Genomic DNA, 24,010 nt, shown 5'->3' with positions numbered 1-24,010 from the left:
GTATAAAAATGTCTGCTGTATTCCAGTCCTCCATTTATTTCTGTCTAAATATATAAAAGTGATGTTTCTCTGTCTGCCCTCCCACAAACCACTTCATTAGCTGACATCAGACACACCTCAATGATCAGCTATGCCATTCAAAGGACAGCAGCAGAGAGAAAAGAGGGGAAGGAAATAAGAGATGAAGAAGAGGGACTCCATGTCATTTTACCCATGAGCACAATACTGAAGTTCTGTGAAAGATAAAAAGTGAAATCATTCTAGTTTTCACTCTATGAAACAGAAGGTGCCTCTTTCCCACAAAAGGAGAATATCACTATCTGCTAATGGCAAGAGACAAGGCAGATGATATAATTTCTCATCCTTGAATCTGGTCATAAGAGCAGGGAACCAAGCAGGGCTGCAAGATTACCACTCCGGGGTTCACAGTGAAAAAGCAATAAACCCTAATTAAGAGATCCCTACTTTAGGTATTAATTTAAATGGAACATAAGGGCCAAAGGTGTTAATACAACGCAGTCACTGTCCAACCTTAAACCGTGTTAAACAAGGTTCAGGGTGTGGTATATAGACACCTGAGCCTGCTTAGTACCATGGCAAACGCATCATTAAACATCTTTTTAAGCTTTTATTAACGATAAAGAAAAAAGGAAAAATAGTTAAAATGTTTGAAATGTGAAGTATTAAATAGGGGTTTCATTCATTTTAATAACATCCCTTGTTCCCTCTCCTTTTAGCTGGAGAGAGTTTTCAGAAGGAAAATGTCTTTGTTTGACAGTCTCTCAGATAGTATCTAAGTCGGTAATAACTGCCCTTTTGGGGAAGAGAGAAAATGTTAGTTGAGATGAGCATTATTATACATTATTCTGGCATCTTATGACCTTTTACATACTTTTTACAGCTGAGCTCACAATTAGTGTAAATTTGTCAGCCCCATTACACACTGAAGTACCCATAAATGTTGTCACATTATACTAAAAGAATAACCCCCAAACCTCCTGCAGTAGTAGTAACAATGAAACAATGTGTTATTATGGGAGCACACATGATCATTTTTCACTTTATCAAAGAGACACACTGGAAGTTTCAAATAATCAGGACATTTGATTAGCTGAACATTTCTAGATGTGCTTATTTAGGCCTACATTAAATTGTAAGGTGTGTGACTAGAGATCAGAGACTAAACATGCAGTTTTTCAACTCAGCAGCATGTGTATCTGGTAACTGTACTTTTAAAAGTACTAAGTAATTCCCTACATAAAATATTTGCACTAGATTTTTGTATCAAATCACTAACATGTCCTAGCCTCTGTAATTATATCAGGCATACATACTTAGAACTCTCATCAACCAATCAGAGTCTTCCTACAAACAAATTTTGCAGTCTTTGCAACCCACAGAAGTTCTGGATAAGGAGGCTCTACAGAGTCAGGTCTTTAAAAATGTTTTCCTTTTTCAATTTTTGCTACTATATGTTCAAAAACAAGTAAAAACATCCAAACATTCTGCCTATCACCTGCTGGAAATGATGGATCAGGCCTTTAGCCATTTTATTACTACACACGAGTCTGCATCTATCCACACACATACACACACTTATATGAAAAGATGTGGATTCATGCACACACACACACACACACACACAATGCTTTACAAAACAGCCAGTCACAAAATCCAGTCTATGACTATATATAATCCAGTCTGTATGACTTATAACGTCTGTCATTCAAACTCACAGTAAATGTTTTTTTATTTTAAAACCTTCAGCAAAGATAATATACTTAGCTACTAACAATTTTATAGTAGCAAAATGAAAGACATCTCCTAATTGGAGTTGCAGCTAGCAAGGGATGTAAAGGGTAACAAGAAGGGTTTCTACAGGTATGTTAGCAACAAGAAGAAGGTCCGGGAAAGTGTGGGACCCTTACTGAATGGGAGAGGCAACCTAGTGACAGATGATGTGGAAAAAGCCGAAGTACGCAATGCTTTTTTTGCCTCGCTCTTCACAGACAAGGTCAGCTCCCAGACTGCTGCACTCGGCAGCACAGTATGGGGAGGAGGTGAGCAGCCCTCAGTGGTGAAAGAACAGGTTAAGGACTACTTAGAAAAGCTGGACATGCACAAGTCCATGGGGCTGGATATAATGCATCCGAGAGGGCTGAGGGAGTTGGCTGATGTGATTGCAGAGCCATTGGCCATTATCTTTGAAAACTTGTGGCGATCCCCTCTATTCGGCAATGGTGTCCAATTTTCGGCCCCCCACTACAGAAAGGATGTGAACAAATTTGAGAGAGTCCAGCGGAAGGCAACAAAAATGATTTGGGGGCTGAAGCACATGACTTATGAGGAGAGGCTGAGGGAATTGGGCTTATTTAGTTTGCAGAAGAGAAGAATGAGCACGGGATATGACAGAAGCCTTCAACTACCTGAAGGGGGGGTTCCAAAGAGGATGGTCTCAAATTGCAGTGGTGGAGGTCTAGTTTGGATATTAGGAAAAAACTATTTCACTAGGAGGGTGGTGAAGCACTGGAATGGGTTACCTATGGAGGTGGTGGAATCTCCCTCCTTAGAGGTTTTTAAGACCCAGCTTGACAAAGCCCTGGCTGGGATGATTTAGTTGGTGTTGGTCCCACTTTGAGCAGGGGTTGGACTAGATGACCTCCTGAGATCTCTTCCAACCCGAATTTTCTATGTTTCTATGCTTTGGGGGAAATAGTTGCCACCTAAAATAAGCCTTGATAACAAAACAGCAGCTGGTATATTTCTGATGAGAATTCTAAACTAAGCTAAAGCATTATATCCCACACAAAAGGTATCTGTAGTCAGATGACTGGTACTTCAATGGCTGTACAGTAGTTAATTTTGCAACATTCGAAGTTAAGAAATAAACAGAAAACAAAAAAAATATGTTTTGGCAAAAAAGTGGATTTTAGCACTTAATATCCATCTTAACAGAAAAGATCCATAAAACTATTGGTTATTTTCCTGTTCATCCATTTCATTTGAAAGCAAGTGTTAAATGGAAATTTTCACTTAAATTTACAACATGAAAGATAAATGTAGCTAAAATGAGTTAAAATAATTGTGATTCAATAAGTTACTGGTTTTGCTTTTAGTTTTTTTTGTACATCTAAAAATACCGGAAATACATCTTTAAATCTTCTGTGCATATTGAGCCTGCAGCTACAGTGTAACTCTTCTGTTAGGAGGGGTTAAATAGTCTCCAGATGAAAGTAGATTCGGAAAATTTTTTAGAGCCCAGGGGTTCATTTTTAATGAGCCGTTACTTTAAGTACTGCATAAAAAATACAAGAAATTGATAGTCCATTTAGCCTGCACTATACCTAATGCAAAAGTCATTAAGATGCATTATTCTTAATGTTCATCATATGATCAGTAAGTGTACAACTTTTTAAAAAATGTCAAGCATGCCCACAACTCCATGTGATTTTCAAAAAACAAAAAAAACCCAAAAAACAAAAAAACAAAACCCCACCACCTCCGCATAATACAGGAATATATTATGATTATTTTTGTTTATTTTTAACACTTCAATTCAAGCAGAATAATGGATAAAATTACAGGAAAATTGAAAAGCATGAAAAACATTCGCCACTTGTTACAATATACCTACATAGGATAGCATGGCTTTCATTTCTTCATCACTTCTAACAGTAATCCGATCACCGTCCTCATCTTCATCTGATAAAAAAGTATTACATTCATTAAGTGAAAAGCTATTTACAGTTTTTAATAAATCAATTATGCCTGTTTACTCTACCTGAACAACAGAACTTCTACAAACAAATGAAAATAAACAGAACGAGCAAGCCAATTACACAAAAAGCCCAGAACCTTGAAATGACTGTTGACATCGTCGTCGTCTGGGGCCTAGACATGTGATGTAGAAGAAACAAGTGAGGAAAACAAGACCAAGCAGCTGAAGGACTTGAGACGCAAGAGCACAAAAGGATGACAAGAGAACATTCTCTAACCGCATATACCAAAGTAATCCTAAATGCACATAAACAGAGGCTATAATTACATTTTAAGAGCGGGAACAAGAACAAAGCACTCGAAACTTTGCTCTCACAATTTACGATGCTAGCAGAACCTCCCTGTGGAATTCCAGTCTATGCACAGTGTATTACTCCTTATGCAAATCTATTAAGTCATTCTAGTGACACTGTAAAGTCGGAGTGAAGATTGAGTGGTTTCTTAATGGGTCTAGGTCTCCCAAGATGGAATTAAGTGTATTCAGTTTTGTTGAAAGAAAAAACATAATACCAAAAACTTGATCTATTTTCTTACCACTCTATCCTTCTTATTCTAAAATATTCTGTCCTTACATGAATTCTTTCCTGTCTCATGCTCATCGGCCCCTTGTCATGCTTCTTCTTCCTGATACCCATCAGGAAGCATAGGTTTCTATCAAACCTAATAAAAACAGTAGCTTTACCTTTAAAAAAAATTAAACCAACACATGATCATTCATTTTTATGTCCATATATACACACATCAGTTTAGACTAGTGCCAAACTTAGTGTGCATGCACGTTTGTCTGGGAGGATTTGTGCACAGTACAACTGTGGGAGAAGAGAATGAGTGGTTCATGAATAGTGCACTGTAATCACACCTCTGTAATAAGAGCTATGGTACAGACATGCATACACACACAGAACTGCATACCTTGTGACATAAGGGAAGATGCTGCTACAGTATTGGATGCAGAGGAAAGAACAAGAAGATTCAGAAAGGCTTATGTAAAGCAAGGGATTTTAACATATATATATTTTAAATTAGGATCTAACACTGGAATAAGTTTTCCAAAGGCATAAGGCAGGATTCTGATCTCCATTAACAATTGTGAGGTACTCAAACACTCTTGTGATGCGTGATGCACAAGTAATCAGATAGATAGATCAGAACCCCACTCTCAATCTGTAGCAATATATAATTTTTTACTGATTTACCTTTTGATTGATTTGTTTCTCATCTTTGCCTGCCATGATTTAACATTGCTCTTTCTTTCTGAAGTTTGTACAATTAGGATACAATATTCCTTTAACATTTATGTTTCCCCAGATTTGGAAATTGGATTTTCCTTTTACTACACCTGGAAAAATCATGGAGCAGGTCCTCAAAGAATCAATCCTGAAGCACTTAGAGGAGAGGAAAGTGATCAGGAACAGTCAGCATGGATTCACCAAGGGAAGGTCATGCCTGACTAATCTAATCGCCTTTTATGATGAGATTACTGGTTCTGTGGATGAAGGGAAAGCAGTGGATGTATTGTTTCTTGACTTTAGCAAAGCTTTTGACACGGTCTCCCACAGCATTCTTGTCAGCAAGTTAAGGAAGTATGGGCTGGATGAATGCACTATAAGGTGGGTAGAAAGCTGGCTAGATTGTCGGGCTCAACGGGTAGTGATCAATGGCTCCATGTCTAGTTGGCAGCCGGTGTCAAGTGGAGTGCCCCAGGGGTCGGTCCTGGGGCCCGTTTTGTTCAATATCTTCATAAATGATCTGGAGGATGGTGTGGATTGCACTCTCAGCAAATTTGCGGATGATACTAAACTGGGAGGAGTGGTAGATACGCTGGAGGGGAGGGATAGGATACAGAAGGACCTAGACAAATTGGAGGATTGGGCCAAAAGAAATCTAATGAGGTTCAATAAGGATAAATGCAGGGTCCTGCACTTAGGATGGAAGAATCCAATGCACCGCTACAGACTAGGGACCGAATGGCTCGGCAGCAGTTCTGCGGAAAAGGACCTAGGGGTGACAGTGGACGAGAAGCTGGATATGAGTCAGCAGTGTGCCCTTGTTGCCAAGAAAGCCAATGGCATTTTGGGTTGTATAAGTAGGGGCATAGCGAGCAGATCGAGGGACGTGATCGTTCCCCTCTATTCGACACTGGTGAGGCCTCATCTGGAGTACTGTGTCCAGTTTTGGGCCCCACACTACAGGAAGGATGTGGATAAATTGGAAAGAGTACAACGAAGGGCAACGAAAATGATTAGGGGTCTAGAGCACATGACTTATGAGGAGAGGCTGAGGGAGCTGGGATTGTTTAGTCTGCAGAAGAGAAGAATGAGGGGGGATTTGATAGCTGCTTTCAACTACCTGAAAGGGGGTTTCAAAGAGGATGGCTCTAGACTGTTCTCAATGGTAGCAGATGACAGAACGAGGAGTAATGGTCTCAAGTTGCAATGGGGGAGGTTTAGATTGGATATTAGGAAAAACTTTTTCACTAAGAGGGTGGTGAAACACTGGAATGCGTTACCTAGGGAGGTGGTAGAATCTCCTTCCTTAGAGGTTTTTAAGGTCAGGCTTGACAAAGCCCTAGCTGGGATGATTTAACTGGGACTTGGTCCTGCTTTGAGCAGGGGGTTGGACTAGATGACCTTCTGGGGTCCCTTCCAACCCTGATATTCTATGATTCTATGATTCTACACCTATGGTATGACTCAGCGGACTCCCCTGCTCATATTTATTTGATGTAGTACAAGCATAAATAGCGGTATAAATAGTATAGCTGCAATATTATGGGTAGTGGCAGCAAAGGCACGGCTGAGCTCTGCTGAGTACGTACAAACCCACCTGAAACCAGTGGGTTTGTATCATGGGGACGCTGCTATTTAGACTCATGCTAGCTCAATGAGTGCTAGCAAACATATGCGGACACTAGCAGGGGAATTATACACCTAGCTCATACCACAGATAGAGCCTCGGACACAGTGGTCTTTCTAAACTGCTTTCCATAAGACACTTAAATTTTTAAGCACAAAAATGTGGCAATATTAAATGCATGTATATTTGTAGGCGGGGGTGGGAAGAGGGAGGAGAAATCAACCACACGTGATTTTGAGCTGGGATTTTCAAAGAGACCTAGGCACCCAATTCTCATTGGAAGCTGATGGGAGATGGATGTCCGACTCGCTTAAGTCCCTTTTTAAAAAAATCACAGCCTTTGCACAGAACATCACAAAAAGTGTGAATATTTCCCTGGACGAAAATTAACCTCTACTCATAATTACACACATTAGTTCAGCAAAAGATCTAAATTAGTTGAGCAAAGGAAGGTGTTCATTCTTTTTTGAAAAATCTAGCAGAAAACTCCAAAGCAATAATGAAAAAGAGCAAAAAGAGCTCAGAGGGGAAGAAATAACAGTGTGGAAGTATGTAACTGAAAATACTTAGAGAGCTAGAGTTTATAAATCTACCAGAGCGGAAACACAAGACACTGGAAAGATGGCTTTGAACGGAAAAGTGGATGGCACAGCTACCTTCTGTAATAGTCTTGAGGACGCATGGAAATTTAACTAGTAAGTTTCCAGGCTGCTAAAAACGCTCTCTAGACTTACCAACCTGTATCGAGTCAAGAACAATGAAAAGACTTGGAAGAGTTACTGAATTGAAACTGAATGTTTCCTTATCTGAAAGCATATAAGAGAAAGAAAAGGGAGGAGAGGTTTGTAAAACTACAACTTGGCTGAAAACAAAGTTGTTCTAGCATGAGAATCAGAAACACTGAAGAAAACTGTTGTTAGAATAGTGACCACAATGAAAGCACTGTAAGCAGAGAGGGGATCAGAAGTAAAAGTAGATGAGCAAAAAATATATTTAAAAGACAGAAAAAGCCCAAAGTTGTTAAACAAGTCAGGCTCACGGGGAAAAAAATTGACGTTAGAAACACCGAAGGCTGTAGCTGATGAACTCACACAGCCCACTGGAAGAACATCCTCAGATCTCCAGGTCACACAGGATTAGATTCAAATGATATGAAAATAGCTTCAGAGTACTCAGAACTGTGAAGACTCCTTACAGTTACATGAAGAATACAGGAAAGATACAAACGTACCGATGAAAGAAGGTATTAAAAGGAAGCAAGTCTAAAACAATCAGGACAATTTTTTCTTAATCAGAGACTATATGTCTCATGTTAAATGCAGAGATTCTTTTGCCATCCTACCAAAAAACATAACTGGGTATAGCCTCCAAACTGGCTATAGATGATGCACTGATTCAGAGAGAAGAATTTCAAGCTTGTCTACTTGCCTAGAGTACAACAATATGATTTTCCAGCACATTAGGGAAGCAAAAGTAGAACCAAAAAGCCTATGTACTGGCTGGATTTTGCTAATGTCACTTAAAATGGAGGAAAAAATCCTAGCAAGATACCAAATAGAGTGCAGCAGATGGTAAACAAATATTATGAAGCAATCTTCGCAAAATCTGTAGTGTGTCACAAATGCACAAAATGGCAGAGTTTGGATAAAAGGATCATAACAGGCCATATGTTGTTAGTCATTTTATTTGTAGCACCGTGTAATACAATGGTGAAATCCACATAAAAGGTCCAATGGTAGAAGAAGCACAGCCCCAGGTAGAGGCTGCAATGGATGACACAGTGTAGATAACAACAACTAAACAAACAGTAGAGGAGACTATACTAGCTGGCAATTATCCATGACTGGAAAGTAATCAAACAGGTGAGAAGGACATTTATGCCAGTAAAATCTAGGCATTTGATATGGATAGAGTAACCAGGAAATCAAGCATCAATATACATAACATATTTTAGATGCCAGTTAAATGGCAGGGGAAATAGTTTTGTGCAGATGTAAATGACAGACTAGAGACATGAACTGAAAGCACAGCAGCAGATGTGTATTTCCAGGAAAGTTCTACACATGGTACCATTAATATGGGCTACTGCTCTGATTGCAGGGACTCTTACTGGTGCATGAAGTTCAAACAAAGCTAATCTGTGATATGGGAAATAGGTAACAAAAATCAACAAATCATAAAAGAAATGGTAAGATCTAGAGCCTGGTTTTGCTCAGGTCCCTATAGCAAGTCCTAGGTTTTACAATGGGGAAGGGCACATGTCCCAGACTCGGGGGAAATGGACATTTACAAACACAGTTCTTATCCACAGGATACGTTTTTTAGTTAAAAACAAAAATGTGGCGTAAAAGCAACAAAAGCACTCGAAGGCTCACAAAACAATTGTTTCCTTTAATTTTCTATGCCCATGATTATCCATCAAGCACAACACATCCAAGTACTCTGCACCTTACCTTCCATCATATATATTCTTTCACTTCCAGCATCAATACACAGCATGCAGATTCACAAACCAGATGCAACATCCCATGGCTCTTTGTGTAGACCCATTTCTACCAGGGCAAACCTTTTGCAGAAAATTGGTGGAACTTTTCCTCTAGCACAGACCCATGATAATTAAAATATTAGAAAGGAGCACTAGAAAGCCTATCCACTCTTAAATAGACCTCTGATCTTATTGCCTGAGGCAGAGAAGTTTGACTGCCCTTCACAAATTATTCTTCTTGAAAACAATGCCATGGGAACCAAAAAAGACAAAAGAGTGCAAAGAGTTACAAAAGGAAAGAAGGAAAGAAAATAAGCAAGTCAGTATCAGTCCCAAATCTGCATCAATGGAGTAAATGAGAGCTTTCTACAGACTTCAATTACAGTAGGATCTTGGCCTACTTATAGAGCCCTGTGAACTTTTTATTTTTTTGCAATTTTTCATTTTTTTTTTAAATTTCTTATTACGTTTTATCCACTAAAAATGTTTTTACTTATTACATTTATATTAATAAAATACCTCAAATGATCCCATATAAAAAACCCCATGTATAAACTATGAAAAAAACCCCAGTTTATTCAGGCGACACCATTTTATTAAGCGTTATTACACGGTACTAAAAGGTTTCAGGAATTAAAAGCAAGCATAGAACAGTACGCCTTAAATATTCCCCATGCCCCCTTCAGCCCCCATGTCACAGCCTCCCCATTAGTGCAAAAGATCCCTCCCCTAGCCCCCTTTACATACTTCCCTACTGAAACCAAGGTCCTTGGGGAGGGTGACAGGTCCTGTCCCCAGGGCGTGGCAGGCCCTGAAAGGGATGTTGTGACCTGGAATACAGGATCATAGTATGGCTCACGTTTGGCCCAGCCATTCCTCCATCATCAAAACAAAGAAAAGAAAAAGGAAGAATGTAGATAAGTTGGCCAACATCTCTAACTTGTACAGGAAGGAAGGAAAACGAATAACTTGGCATCTCATGAGCATCCTTCTAATGGGAAGAAATTGCTACCTCCTTCCACCAAATGCATCCGATGAAGTGAGCTGTAGCTCACAAAAGCTTATGCTCAAATAAATTTGTTAGTCTCTAAGGTGCCACAAGTACTCCTTTTCTTTTTCCCTGTTATTGTGGAGGCCCTCAACACCTGTGCTACAACTGTCAAATCCAGCCTTATGAACACTGGATATCATCTTCCTAGATCCAAAGAAACAGCTGATTTCAAGGTAATAGAGGCAGTCACCCCATAACACTACATGCACTGAACCTGACTGTGATGTTATGACACTTATCTTCACATATGAGAAAAGAGATCATCTACTCAGACAAGAGCATAAGTAGGATAAGATCTCAGCAATCATTATTCTTCTCTCGCCTCAACAACCTGCAGCGGATGTAGTATGCAGAAAACTCCTTTCCCAGTCAAAACCAAGGGTTCATTCTCCATAATATGGTCAGTCTCCACTGAATTAAAAAGGAAAAGTCCCAAATCTAGTTGAGCCGAGGTTTCAATGCAGCAATTGCTATGCTCCCATGTCTGGTATTATTCTACATTTTGTACCATATTTCTTTTAAAAGCTGCACTTTGCAGCTCTATTGTTTTTTAAAGTGAGAATTAAATTTTCAAATTACAATCCTAGATCTACAGGTACTTTATTCTTTTCATTTAATTCAAGCCATATAATTGCAGTGAGGAGTCAGAGCACGATAAGGTCACGTTGGTAATTAAAGCTATATTGTAGAGATATGCTCACTCAAGATGTAATTAAATAATAAAATATTACTTAGCTCGGTATCATCATTAAACTTGCATTAATTTATAAATATTTAACTGTAACATATAATGAACATAAACATTATTTATTTAAAAAATGACAACTGCATAATGTGAGCAGAGGAGCCCATGCCAGACATACTGCAGACAGAAATTAAATAAGCTGTACTTACATTCAAATGCTGTTGTTGTTGCATCAGGCAAAACCTGTCCAATGACATCCTAAACAATGACATAGGACAGAATAAGCCATATTTCTAACTAGAAGTGCTTGAGACATTTCAGAGTACATTAAACTTAACTATTCCTCTATTACAGAGAAAAGAGACTTTAAACCCCTCTCCCCCAAACTTTTAGCATACGATTCAAAGCAGTTTCAATCAGTCTCCCCCTTCCTCCTCCCTATGCCCCCTAGAGGACAGAACAGTATTTAAATCACTTCATCATAACTTCAGAACAAATATTCCATTTTACTTTTTCTTGCAATGTAAAGAGTTTATTTTGTCCTTAAGGTACGAAAAATGCATGTGGAACTCTTCAAGGCAAGTGATATAAATGGAGGTTTATAAATCATTTCTGTACTTGAGAAGGAGTGCTCTCTCTTTCTACCCCAAACCATCCCTACTGTTGGGGAGAGAGTGGTTCACTACTTTATAACTTGCTCAGCTTCTGTTTTCTGGTCCTTCTCCCCAACCATAAGTAGCTGTTGTGCCTACCTCTGCTGCCCACATGGATCTGAACAGGAGTGCTGGTACAACTTTTATAATGGGGGTGCTGAGAGCCACTGAACTAAACTGTACACCCTGTATATGATGGAAACCACTTGAAGCCAGGGGGTGCAACAGCACCCCCAGCACTGGCATCTATGGATCTGAACGGCAGACAGGACAATAACTAAAATCTTGTTGATTTCACTCTGTTACTGCACAGGAAAGCTTTGAAGGATAGGGATGCATTAGTGATGCCTGCAGCAGGCTCACCAGAAAGCTCTGGTTTACATTTGGAAGATTCTCTCTGCAACCATATGAGCGATAAAGTTTTTAGTATTATTATTTTATTTTAATTGAAGTTTAAATCCTGCATAAATACATGAGTGGATTCATAGTTGGTCTGAAATAACAAAAACGCACTGGTTGTCCAGTAAGAAATGAGGCCAAAGTATAAAGGCCAAAGTATCAAAGAAGTGTAAATATTTCTCATCTACACACTGGGCAGCGTGTTTTATTTTAAAAAGGGGGGGGTTTTGCCCTTGCCTGAACATTTCTGTCCCAAATGGTGCATTTTTGTGTCTAATATTTTAAACACATTTTCTATGTTACAGTATAACTTTTTTTTTTCAGATCAAAAACTGCCTTGGGTATTGCAAAGTTACTCAAAATTCAGTGGAAGATCAATTCATGCAGGCCTTCTCGTCTGCGTGTTGTCATCTGTCAGTGAGTTTGCAATATGTCATGTGGGGTATGGCATACATGCATAGCATGATTTTTCCTGCCTGCTGTCTGATTTCTCATGTCATGCAAGCTTTTCACTGACATTGTCACAAACAGGTCAGGAATAAATGAACAACATTATTTATTGCAAATAAATGTTATACACTTTGGAGTACTCAGCATCTCACATGATGGGACTCTCAGTAATAAATATTATACACCTTGGAGTGCTCAGCATATCACATGATGGGACCCTCAGTAATCACGGTCCCGTTATTTTTCTTTTTTCCCCTCTGAATAAAACTAAGAAATGAAATGGGAGATGCAATATTTAAAATGGGATAATTAATATAATGAAAATGCAGCAAATATATCAGTAAAGAGTTAACTGGCCAAATTATAGATATATAACTATTTCTTGCTTTTTTATCTTAGATGTGTTAAAATAAATTACCTTTATATACTACTGTTTAAACAACAGACAGAGGATGTGCAATACAGATGACAATGATTCCATGGAAACTTTGCACAGTCAAAAAATCACAAAAATTTAGGCAACACAAACCTCAGTGTGGTGTTAATTAAACACAAAGAATTCTCTTATTTCTAGAGAACAGTAGATGTTCTACAGAATACTTAAGAAGATATAATCTCTCTCTGCAAGAGGTTACAGTCTAACTGTACAAATTCAGTACAAAGAACTAAGGTCTTGTCTACACACAAAACTTGCAGTGGTTTAACTAAAATTGCTTTTTAAAATTGAGATGCTTAAACCCTGCAAATCCCTGCAGAGACAAATTTCAATTGAACCAATATAAAAATATATTTTAGTTAAACCGTCACAAGCTTTGGGGGTCTACCAGCAGCATATATGTGAGGAGAGGATGTGTGGGCTCTGAGAAAGGACCATATCTGAGAGCTGAAAGAACTCCATCTCAGGCTCTAGACTCCCAAAATTATGATTTACCATCACTCTCAGGTTACTAGCCTGCTTTATATTTTCAGCTTAAAGTTCACATTTTACATTATGATCTGAAAAAAAAAAAGCCTGAAAAATCTAAATCCATTAATTTAAGATCTGTAAAAGTGGAGTAGATCACAAACCTGTTTCAGTGAATTATTGGTAAGGTATCTTTACTCTGCTCAGTGTCCCACCTTGCTATTAAGTCAATGCACCAGATGAAACACCAAACTTTAAAACGTGAATTCATAAAATTGATCTGGGGTTAAGAATCTTTTCACTTGACGTGTAAGAACCCTTGCACTATAACATTTTGAAGCTCTCTCTCTCTCTCATTGACCCAAACTCACGATATCCTAACTTTCAGCAGGCTACCATAAGTGATGTTGGAATGGAGAATCCCCACAACTCACAAACAATAAAATCCTATAAATCTTGCAGACAAATGTTCAAGTAATCAGTGTATAGAACAACTGGTGTTTTATCCAACAAAACGTAAGGCCATTAACAATGAAGAGAAGAGTCAGAAAATGGTAGACTAAACAAGAAATCTGTCAAAACTGTTCTGTGGAGGATTGTAAAACAATTTGTATCTATAAGGAAAGAAAACTGAACATTTAAAACCTATTGCTTGTAGCAGGGTTTGCCTGGCTGTTAGATACCAGAGGCCTCATTCTCCTCCTTACACTTAAACCAGCTTTTACACCAGTGTAATTCTATGGAATTCTCATCAGTGTAAGTGAGAGAAATACAAGACCTGCTCCTTAAGGTGTTCAGACTCCATGGTGATGGGACAGCATGTGAATCTAGACAGATTAATGAAAAAAATCAGTGCACTGTAATCCACTTAGTAGTGAAAAATCTTTAAATAAATCTGTTTACTGATAACTTCAAAGTCTGCAAAATTGATATACACAGAAAATCACTTGCAGTGGTGTTCCAAACAGTAGCACTTAAGTCCCAACTCAGCAAGGTGTTTAAGTATGAGTCTAATTTTAAACATCTGAGGAGTCCCAATTCTGTGGGACCATGTAGTGCTGAAAGATAGGCCTTAAGTACCTTTCTGAATTAAGGTCTTCATGATTATTTCATCTTTTAAACAAACATATCTGTACCATTCCGCTAATTATCAGTGCTCTTTCAAGGTGCAATCCTTAAACAGGAATATAACAACTGAATATTAAACTTAATGGGGGCATGGATTAGTTTGTAGAACAGCACACTAGGCATTAGGACTCAGATTTTTAAAGATATTAAGGTGTTGCTGTGCTCAGCATTGCAATACCAAACTGATTCAGGAGCTTAAATCTCATTTTCAAAGAAGGATTTAGGTATTAAGGAGACAGCTTTGGATTTCAAAGAGTAAAGAAGCTAAATTTAGGAAAAAAATCACTTTATTTAAAAAAAAATAAAGATCCTGCAGCATCCTGTGTTAAATAACCTGATATACTGTGTTCTGATTTGTGTTGCTTCTACAAATTTTTAACCTCCTTGGGGTATGAACCTAGTCTTAATCTGTTTTGTACCATACCCAGCACATTCACAATGCACATTAAATTAATAGTTTTCTGATTTTCAGAGATGCTGAGCATCTGCTGCTCCTGCTTACTTCATCCGGAGTTTTGCATGCTCAGCACCTCTGAGAAAGAGACCCTATAAATGTTATTGTTAGTACTTTTCAAGGTGTCCACCTGACCACTTAATTTCAGCTCATTAAGGGCTTGTTTATACATAAAAGTTGTACCACTTTAATAATACCAGTATAGCTAAAGCGATACAACCTCCATGTGCGAACATAATTATACTTTATAAAAGTGCTTACATAACGTATTCCAGGATGCGAAGGTGAATAAGTGTTACAGCTATAAGGCATCTTTATACTTGTATAACTGTATCCATTTTAGGGATTTTTCTGGTGTCACACAAACTGGTTAAAAAAAAATCATACCTCTAAAAGGAAAAAGTTATATCTCTGTTGACTAATATATGCTGACTAGCATATAAATATATCTCATTAATAATATGTATTGTCTGTACCATTTATCTATCTATGTATCTATTACTATGCATTAAGCACTGATACCAGTAAGCACAAATTCTGTAACAGTGACATAGTCTAAAACTTATGCTAAGTTTCCCATAGCATCTTGCATTTGCTGAAGCAAGCATTTGGCACAAGCAGATAGGAAACTTGTCAAAATCAAGATACATTCGTTCTATGTCTTAGTACAAGCTAGTGAATTACCTTCACGGACCAGTAGCTGAAATAGTAGTATCCAAATAAAAATAAGAAAGGAACAGAACAAGTAGTTAGGGGCCAAACTGATAGGCTGAATTTTAGTGACATGTAAAGAAGTGCGTAACTTGTAAAATCATACAAATAATACCAGCTGAAATGTGTAACTTGGGGAGCACACCTTCTGCATAAGGTGAATGTAATACCGCTGCACAGAAATGCTCTTCAGAGACCGGTATCCTATAGAATCTTTTTTGTGTACTATATCAATAAACCTGACAGACACTGGTTATTTGGTCTCTTGAGTATTTTTTATAATGAAATAACAAACCAAAGTGTGATCAAACAATTGACTATACAATTTATCAACAATCAGTAAAACTTCAAAGTGTACACCAGGCCTCAGAAAGCCCTACCTGGAAAATACCTATCCCTCCCCACTTAGCTTCAACAGTGTGTCTGTTTACAAACTGGTTTAAGTTATAGTAAATTGACTAAAGAGGCATTTAAAGTTACTGTAAATATTGTTGGATGCAGTGTTATTGTAGCCATGTGGTTCCAGGATATTAGAGAGACAAGGTGGGTAGGATACGATAAATATTGTCTAATTAATCAGTGTTTCCATTTGTCACATCCCACATGTCCTGAGTAAGGCAGCTTCTAGATCAATGTCCTCCCACTGAGACCTAAAATCCCATTACATTAGTAAAGAATCTTTTGGCTACTGCTCCCAACCTCATCCCCCGAATTTTCCTATGGACAGTCATGGGAAGGATAAAGAATCTGTATCCACAGTGCAACCCTGCTTGCTGACGCTAAGGGGCTGTTGTGCTTTAGTGCAGTGGTTTTCAACCATATTTCATTTGCAGACCCCTAAACAATTTCAAATGGAAATGTGGACCCCTTTGGAAATCTTAGCCATAGTTTGCAGACCCCGAGGAGTCTGTGGACCACAGGTTGAAAACCACTGCTTTAGCACCCTGGTGGAAGGGAAAGGCATGAACAAGTCCTGGGTCCCACTCCAAGCTGAGCATCCCGGTGGGAGGAGAGACAGGAGGGAACTTTGGGAAGCTGGCCCAGGCACCCCAGGGAGACTTAGGAAGAAGCTGAGGACTTGGGGGGCCTTGAGGAGGGGAGGAAGGTGGGTGCCATGGGGGAGGTGTGAAGGAGGGAAGAAGCTGGGCACCCCCGGGGAGGATAAGGGAAGGGGAAGCTGGGCATCCCGATGGGGAGAAGGAGAGAGGGGAAAATCCAAACACCAGTGTGGTGGGGGGGAGTAGAGAGGGAGGAGGAGGGAAGAAGCCGGGCACCCCGAAGGGGTGGGGAGGGTAAAGGAAAGCCGGGCACCCTGAGGGGGGGCGAAGGGGGAGGGGAGAAGCCGGGCGCCCCGAGGGGAGGGGGAGCCCAGCACCCCGGGGGGGGGGCGAAGGGGGAGGGGAGAAGACGGTCACCCCCAGGGGAAGGGGAGACGGGAGCCCAGCACCCCGGGGGGGGAAGAAGGGGGAGGGGAGAAGCCGGGCGCCCCGAGGGGAGGGGGAGCCCAGCACCCCGGGGGGGGGGAAGAAGGGGGAAGGGAGAAGCCGGGCGCCCCGAGGGGAGGAGGAGCCCAGCACCCCGGGGGGGGGAAGAAGGGGGAGGGGAGAAGCCGGGCGCCCCGAGGGGAGACGGGAGCCCAGCACCCCGGGGGGGAAGAAGGGGGAGGGGAGAAGCCGGGCGCCCCGAGGGGAGACGGGAGCCCAGCACCCCGGGGGGGGGAAGAAGGGGGAGGGGAGAAGCCGGGCGCCCCGAGGGGAGGAGGAGCCCAGCACCCCGGGGGGGGGAAGAAGGGGGAGGGGAGAAGCCGGACGCCCCGAGGGGAGAAGGAGCCCAGCACCCCGGGGGGGGAAGAAGGGGGAGGGGAGAAGCCGGGCGCCCCGAGGGGAGGAGGAGCCCAGCACCCCGGGGGGGGGAAGAAGGGGGAGGGGAGAAGCCGGGCGCCCCGAGGGGAGAAGGAGCCCAGCACCCCGGGGGGGGCGAAGGGGGAGGGGAGAAGACGGTCACCCCCAGGGGAAGGGGAGACGGGAGCCCAGCACCCCGGGGGGGGAAGAAGGGGGAGGGGAGAAGCCGGGCGCCCCGAGGGGAGAAGGAGCCCAGCACCCCGGGGGGGGGAAGAAGGGGGAGGGGAGAAGCCGGGCGCCCCGAGGGGAGAAGGAGCCCAGCACCCCGGGGGGGGGAAGAAGGGGGAGGGGAGAAGCCGGGCGCCCCGAGGGGAGAAGGAGCCCAGCACCCCGGGGGGGGAAGAAGGGGGAGGGGAGGAGCCGGGCGCCCCGAGGGGAGGGGGAGCCCAGCACCCCGGGGGGGGAAGAAGGGGAAGGGGAGAACCCGGGCGCCCCGAGGGAAGGGGGAGGGGGAGCCCAGCACCCCGGGGGGGGGAAGAAGGGGGAGGGGAGAAGCCGGGCGCCCCGAGGGGAGGAGGAGCCCAGCACCCCGGGGGGGGGAAGTAGGGGGAGGGGAGAAGCCGGGCGCCCCGAGGGGAGGAGGAGCCCAGCACCCCGGGGGGGGGGAAGAAGGGGGAGGGGAGAAGCCGGGCGCCCCGAGGGGAGAAGGAGCCCAGCACCCCGGGGGGGGCGAAGGGGGAGGGGAGAAGGGAGCCCAGCACCCCGGGGGGGGAAGAAGGGGGAGGGGAGAAGCCGGGCGCCCCGAGGGGAGAAGGAGCCCAGCACCCCGGGGGGGGGGAAGAAGGGGGAGGGGAGAAGCCGGGCGCCCCGAGGGGAGAAGGAGCCCAGCACCCCGGGGGGGGGGGGAAGAAGGGGGAGGGGAGAAGCCGGGCGCCCCGAGGGGAGGAGGAGCCCAGCACCCCGGGGGGGGGGGGAAGAAGGGGGAGGGGAGAAGCCGGGCGCCCCGAGGGGAGGGGGAGCCCAGCACCCCGGGGGGGGAAGAAGGGGGAGGGGAGAAGCCGGGCGCCCCGGGGGAGGGGGAGCCCAGCACCCCGGGGGGGGAAGAAGGGGGAGGGGAGAAGCCGGGCGCCCCGAGGGGAGGAGGAGCCCAGCACCCCGGGGGGGGAAGAAGGGGGAGGGGAGAAGCCGGGCGCCCCGAGGGGAGGAGGAGCCCAGCACCCCGGGGGGGGAAGAAGGGGGAGGGGAGAAGCCGGGCGCCCCGAGGGGAGGGGGAGCCCAGCACCCCGGGGGGGGAAGAAGGGGGAGGGGAGAACCCGGGCGCCCCGAGGGAAGGGGGAGGGGGAGCCCAGCACCCCGGGGGGGGAAGAAGGGGGAGGGGAGAAGCCGGGCGCCCCGAGGGGAGGAGGAGCCCAGCACCCCGGGGGGGGGAAGAAGGGGGAGGGGAGAAGCCGGGCGCCCCGAGGGGAGGGGGAGCCCAGCACCCCGGGGGGGGAAGAAGGGGGAGGGGAGAACCCGGGCGCCCCGAGGGAAGGGGGAGGGGGAGCCCAGCACCCCGGGGGGGGAAGTAGGGGGAGGGGAGAAGCCGGGCGCCCCGAGGGGAGGGGGAGCCCAGCACCCCGGGGGGGGAAGAAGGGGGAGGGGAGAAGCCGGGCGCCCCGAGGGGAGGAGGAGCCCAGCACCCCGGGGGGGGGGAAAAAGGGGGAGGGGAGAAGCCGGGCGCCCCGAGGGGAGGGGGAGCCCAGCACCCCGGGGGGGAAGAAGGGGGAGGGGAGAAGCCGGGCGCCCCGAGGGGAGGAGGAGCCCAGCACCCCGGGGGGGGAAGAAGGGGGAGGGGAGGAGCCGGGCGCCCCGAGGGGAGGGGGAGCCCAGCACCCCGGGGGGGGAAGAAGGGGGAGGGGAGAAGCCGGGTGCCCTGAGGGGAGGGGGAGCCCAGCACCCCGGGGGGGGAAGAAGGGGGAGGGGAGAACCCGGGCGCCCCGAGGGAAGGGGGAGGGGGAGCCCAGCACCCCGGGGGGGGGAAGAAGGGGGAGGGGAGAAGCCGGGCGCCACGAGGGGAGGAGGAGCCCAGCACCCGGGGGGGGGAAGAAGGGGGAGGGGAGAAGCCGGGCGCCCCGAGGGGAGGAGGAGCCCAGCACCCCGGGGGGGGGAAGAAGGGGGAGGGGAGAAGCCGGGCGCCCCGAGGGGAGGAGGAGCCCAGCACCCCGGGGGGGGAAGAAGGTGGAGGGGAGAAGCCGGGCGCCCCGAGGGGAGGGGGAGCCCAGCACCCCGGGGGGGGAAGAAGGGGGAGGGGAGAACCCGGGCGCCCTGAGGGAAGGGGGAGGGGGAGCCCAGCACCCCGGGGGGGGGAAGAAGGGGGAGGGGAGAAGCCGGTCACCCCCAGGGGAAGGGGAGACAGGAGCCCAGCACCCCGGGGGGGGGAAGAAGGGGGAGGGGAGAAGCCGGGCGCCCGAGGGGAGAAGGAGCCCAGCACCCCGGGGGGGGAGAAGAAGGGGGAGGGGAGAAGCCGGGCGCCCCGAGGGGAGAAGGAGCCCAGCACCCCGGGGGGGAGGAAGAAGGGGGAGGGGAGGAGCCGGGCGCCCTGAGGGGAGGGGGAGCCCAGCACCCCGGGGGGGGAAGAAGGGGGAGGGGAGGAGCCGGGCGCCCCGAGGGGAGGGGGAGCCCAGCACCCCGGGGGGGAAGAAGGGGGAGGGGAGAACCCGGGCGCCCCGAGGGAAGGGGGAGGGGGAGCCCAGCACCCCGGGGGGGGAAGAAGGGGGAGGGGAGAAGCCGGGCGCCCCGAGGGGAGGAGGAGCCCAGCACCCCGGGGGGGGAAGAAGGGGGAGGGGAGAAGCCGGGCGCCCCGAGGGGAGGAGGAGCCCAGCACCCCGGGGGGGGAAGAAGGGGGAGGGGAGAAGCCGGGCGCCCCGAGGGGAGGAGGAGCCCAGCACCCCGGGGGGGGAAGAAGGGGGAGGGGGAGAAGCCGGGCGCCCCGAGGGGAGGAGGAGCCCAGCACCCGGGGGGGGAAGAAGGGGGAGGGGAGGAGCCGGGCGCCCCGAGGGGAGGGGGAGCCAAGCACCCCGGGGGGGGAAGAAGGGGGAGGGGAGGAGCCGGGCGCCCCGAGGGGAGGGGGAGCCCAGCACCCCGGGGGGGGAAGAAGGGGGAGGGGAGAAGACGGTCACCCCCAGGGGAAGGGGAGGGGGAGCCCAGCACCCCGGGGGGGGGGGGAAGAAGGGGGAGGGGAGGAGCCGGGCGCCCCGAGGGGAGGAGGAGCCCAGCACCCCGGGGGGGGAAGAAGGGGGAGGGGAGAAGCCGGGCGCCCCGAGGGGAGGAGGAGCCCAGCACCCCGGGGGGGGGAAGTAGGGGGAGGGGAGAAGCCGGGCGCCCCGAGGGAAGGGGGAGGAGGAGCCCAGCACCCCGGGGGGGGAAGAAGGGGGAGGGGAGGAGCCGGGCGCCCCGAGGGGAGGGGGAGCCCAGCACCCGGGGGGGGAAGAAGGGGGAGGGGAGGAGCCGGGCGCCCCGAGGGGAGGGGGAGCCCAGCACCCCGGGGGGGGGAAGAAGGGGGAGGGGAGGAGCCGGGCGCCCCGAGGGGAGGGGGAGCCCAGCACCCCGGGGGGGGAAGAAGGGGGAGGGGAGAAGCCGGGCGCCCCGAGGGGAGGGGGAGGGGGAGCCCAGCACCCCGGGGGGGAAGAAGGGGGAGGGGAGGAGCCGGGCGCCCCGAGGGGAGGGGGAGCCCAGCACCCTGGGGGGGGGAAGAAGGGGGAGGGGAGAAGCCGGGCGCCCCGAGGGGAGGGGGAGAAGGAGCCCAGCACCCCGGGGGGGGAAGAAGGGGGAGGGGAGAAGCCGGGCGCCCCGAGGGGAGGGGGAGCCCAGCACCCCGGGGGGGGAAGAAGGGGGAGGGGAGGAGCCGGGCGCCCCGAGGGGAGGAGGAGCCCAGCACCCCGGGGGGGGGGAAGAAGGGGGAGGGGAGGAGCCGGGCGCCCCGAGGGGAGGGGGAGCCCAGCACCCCGGGGGGGAAGAAGGGGGAGGGGAGAAGCCGGGCGCCCCGAGGGGAGGGGGAGGGGGAGCCCAGCACCCCGGGGGGGAAGAAGGGGGAGGGGAGGAGCCGGGCGCCCCGAGGGGAGGGGGAGCCCAGCACCCCGGGGGAGGGAAGAAGGGGGAGGGGAGAAGCCGGGCGCCCCGAGGGGAGGGGGAGCCCAACAACCCGGGGGGGGGGGGAAGAAGGGGGAGGGGAGAAGCCGGGCGCCCCGAGGGGAGGAGGAGCCCAACAACCCGGGGGGGGGGAAGAAGGGGGAGGGGAGAAGCCGGGCGCCCCGAGGGGAGGAGGAGCCCAGCACCCCGGGGGGGGGAAGAAGGGGGAGGGGAGGAGCCGGGCGCCCCGAGGGGAGGGGGAGCCCAGCACCCCGGGGGGGGAAGAAGGGGGAGGGGAGGAGCCGGGCGCCCCGAGGGGAGGGGGAGCCCAGCACCCCGGGGGGGGAAGAAGGGGGAGGGGAGAAGCCGGGCGCCCCGAGGGGAGGAGGAGCCCAGCACCCCGGGGGGGGGAAGAAGGGGGAGGGGAGAAGACGGTCACCCCCAGGGGAAGGGGAGGGGGAGCCCAGCACCCCGGGGGGGGAAGAAGGGGGAGGGGAGAAGACGGTCACCCCCAGGGGAAGGGGAGGGGGAGCCCAGCACCCCGGGGGGGGAAGAAGGGGGAGGGGAGAAGACGGTCACCCCCAGGGGAAGGGGAGGGGGAGCCCAGCACCCCGGGGGGGGAAGAAGGGGGAGGGGAGGAGCCGGGCGCCCCGAGGGGAGGGGGAGGGGGAGCCCAGCACCCCGGGGGGGAAGAAGGGGGAGGGGAGGAGCCGGGCGCCCCGAGGGGAGGGGGAGCCCAGCACCCCGGGGGGGGAAGTAGGGGGAGGGGAGAAGCCGGGCGCCCCGAGGGAAGGGGGAGGGGGAGCCCAGCACCCTGGGGGGGGGAAGAAGGGGGAGGGGAGGAGCCGGGCGCCCCGAGGGGAGGAGGAGCCCAACAACCCGGGGGGGGGGAAGAAGGGGGAGGGGAGAAGCCGGGCGCCCCGAGGGGAGGAGGAGCCCAGCACCCCGGGGGGGGGGGAAGAAGGGGGAGGGGAGGAGCCGGGCGCCCGAGGGGAGGGGGAGCCCAGCACCCCGGGGGGGGAAGAAGGGGGAGGGGAGGAGCCGGGCGCCCCGAGGGGAGGGGGAGCCCAGCACCCCGGGGGGGGAAGAAGGGGGAGGGGAGAAGCCGGGCGCCCCGAGGGGAGGGGGAGCCCAGCACCCCGGGGGGGGGAAGAAGGGGGAGGGGAGAAGACGGTCACCCCCAGGGGAAGGGGAGGGGGAGCCCAGCACCCCGGGGGGGGAAGAAGGGGGAGGGGAGAAGACGGTCACCCCCAGGGGAAGGGGAGGGGGAGCCCAGCACCCCGGGGGGGGGAGAAGGGGGAGGGGAGAAGACGGTCACCCCCAGGGGAAGGGGAGGGGGAGCCCAGCACCCCGGGGGGGGAAGAAGGGGGAGGGGAGAACCCGGGCGCCCCGAGGGGAGGGGGAGGGGGAGCCCAGCACCCCGGGGGGGAAGAAGGGGGAGGGGAGGAGCCGGGCGCCCCGAGGGGAGGGGGAGCCCAGCACCCCGGGGGGGGGAAGTAGGGGGAGGGGAGAAGCCGGGCGCCCCGAGGGAAGGGGGAGGGGGAGCCCAGCACCCTGGGGGGGGGAAGAAGGGGGAGGGGAGGAGCCGGGCGCCCCGAGGGGAGGGGGAGCCCAGCACCCCGGGGGGGGAAGAAGGGGGAGGGGAGAAGACGGGCGCCCCGAGGGGAAGGGGAGGAGGAGCCCAGCACCCCGGGGGGGGAAGAAGGGGGAGGGGAGAAGACGGTCACCCCCAGGGGAAGGGGAGGGGGAGCCCAGCACCCCGGGGGGGGAAGACGGGGGAGGGGAGGAGCCGGGCGCCCCGAGGGGAGGGGGAGGGGGAGCCCAGCACCCCGGGGGGGAAGAAGGGGGAGGGGAGGAGCCGGGCGCCCCGAGGGGAGGAGGAGCCCAGCACCCCGGGGGGGGAAGAAGGGGGAGGGGAGGAGCCGGGCGCCCCGAGGGGAGGGGGAGGGGGAGGGGGAGCCCAGCACCCCGGGGGGGAAGAAGGGGGAGGGGAGGAGCGGGCCGGATTTACCAGCACGTCCCTGAAGAGCAGCTGCGGCGCGGGGTGGACGGTCCAGTCCACGGCGCCGCCGGCCGGGATGGTGATGCGGATGACGAGCGGCGGGCTCTCCATGGCGCGGGGCGGGCCGCAGCCGGGTACGAGCATCCCCCCGCGGCGGCTCACATGCTGGGGGCCCGCAGCCCGGCCGGGAGCGGCTCTCGCCGGGGTCGATGCGCCGCTGGCCGGAGCTGCCGCCTCCCCTCCGCGAGCAGCGGCCCGGCCTGCACCGGAACCAAACCGCGGGACCGGAAAAGCGGGGAGGCGGCGCCAGGCTGGGGAGGGGCGGCCCCGAGCCCTCCCCACTGCGCCCCTCGGCCCCAGGCTGCCCCGAGCCCCCTCCCCTGCTCCCCACTGCGCCCCTCGGCCCCGAGCCCCCTCCCCACTGTGCCCCTCAGGTCTCCCCACTGCGCCCCTCGGCCCCTGGCCCCCTCAACACTGCGCCTCTCAGCCCTCCCCACTGCACCCCTC

At 50.6% G+C, this 24,010-nt stretch overlaps 1 protein-coding gene across 10 annotated transcripts in view; it reads right to left on the bottom strand.

Annotated features, from left to right (window-relative positions):
- The window catches only part of MAP2K5 (mitogen-activated protein kinase kinase 5), a 209,842-nt gene extending 186,053 nt beyond the window's left edge, over nt 1-23,789 (bottom strand). For 5 of the 10 annotated variants that reach the window (XR_006274573.1, XR_006274574.1, XM_038419773.2 and 2 more), the window contains exons 1-3: nt 23,513-23,788; nt 11,064-11,112; nt 3,635-3,702 (exon numbers count right to left, since the gene is read on the bottom strand). Coding sequence is in view for 8 of the 10 variants with exons in the window: in XM_038419773.2 (XP_038275701.1) it covers nt 3,635-3,702; nt 11,064-11,112; nt 23,513-23,647 (252 nt within the window). In the remaining 2 variants the exon portion in view is untranslated. Of the gene's footprint in view, nt 1-3,634; nt 3,703-4,349; nt 4,430-11,063; nt 11,113-14,038; nt 14,081-23,512 lie in introns of those variants that run through there. The other 5 variants (XM_043493329.1, XM_043493328.1, XM_038419771.2 and 2 more) reach the window with 5 other exon arrangements.
- Nucleotides 23,790-24,010: the final 221 nt, after the last annotated feature.

The sequence above is a fragment of the Dermochelys coriacea genome, chromosome 10 (assembly GCF_009764565.3).
Source record: "Dermochelys coriacea isolate rDerCor1 chromosome 10, rDerCor1.pri.v4, whole genome shotgun sequence".
Taxonomy (NCBI): domain Eukaryota; kingdom Metazoa; phylum Chordata; order Testudines; family Dermochelyidae; genus Dermochelys; species Dermochelys coriacea.
The sequence above is the reverse complement of the archived record's forward strand: the minus strand, read 5'-3'. Positions and strand labels throughout refer to the sequence as shown.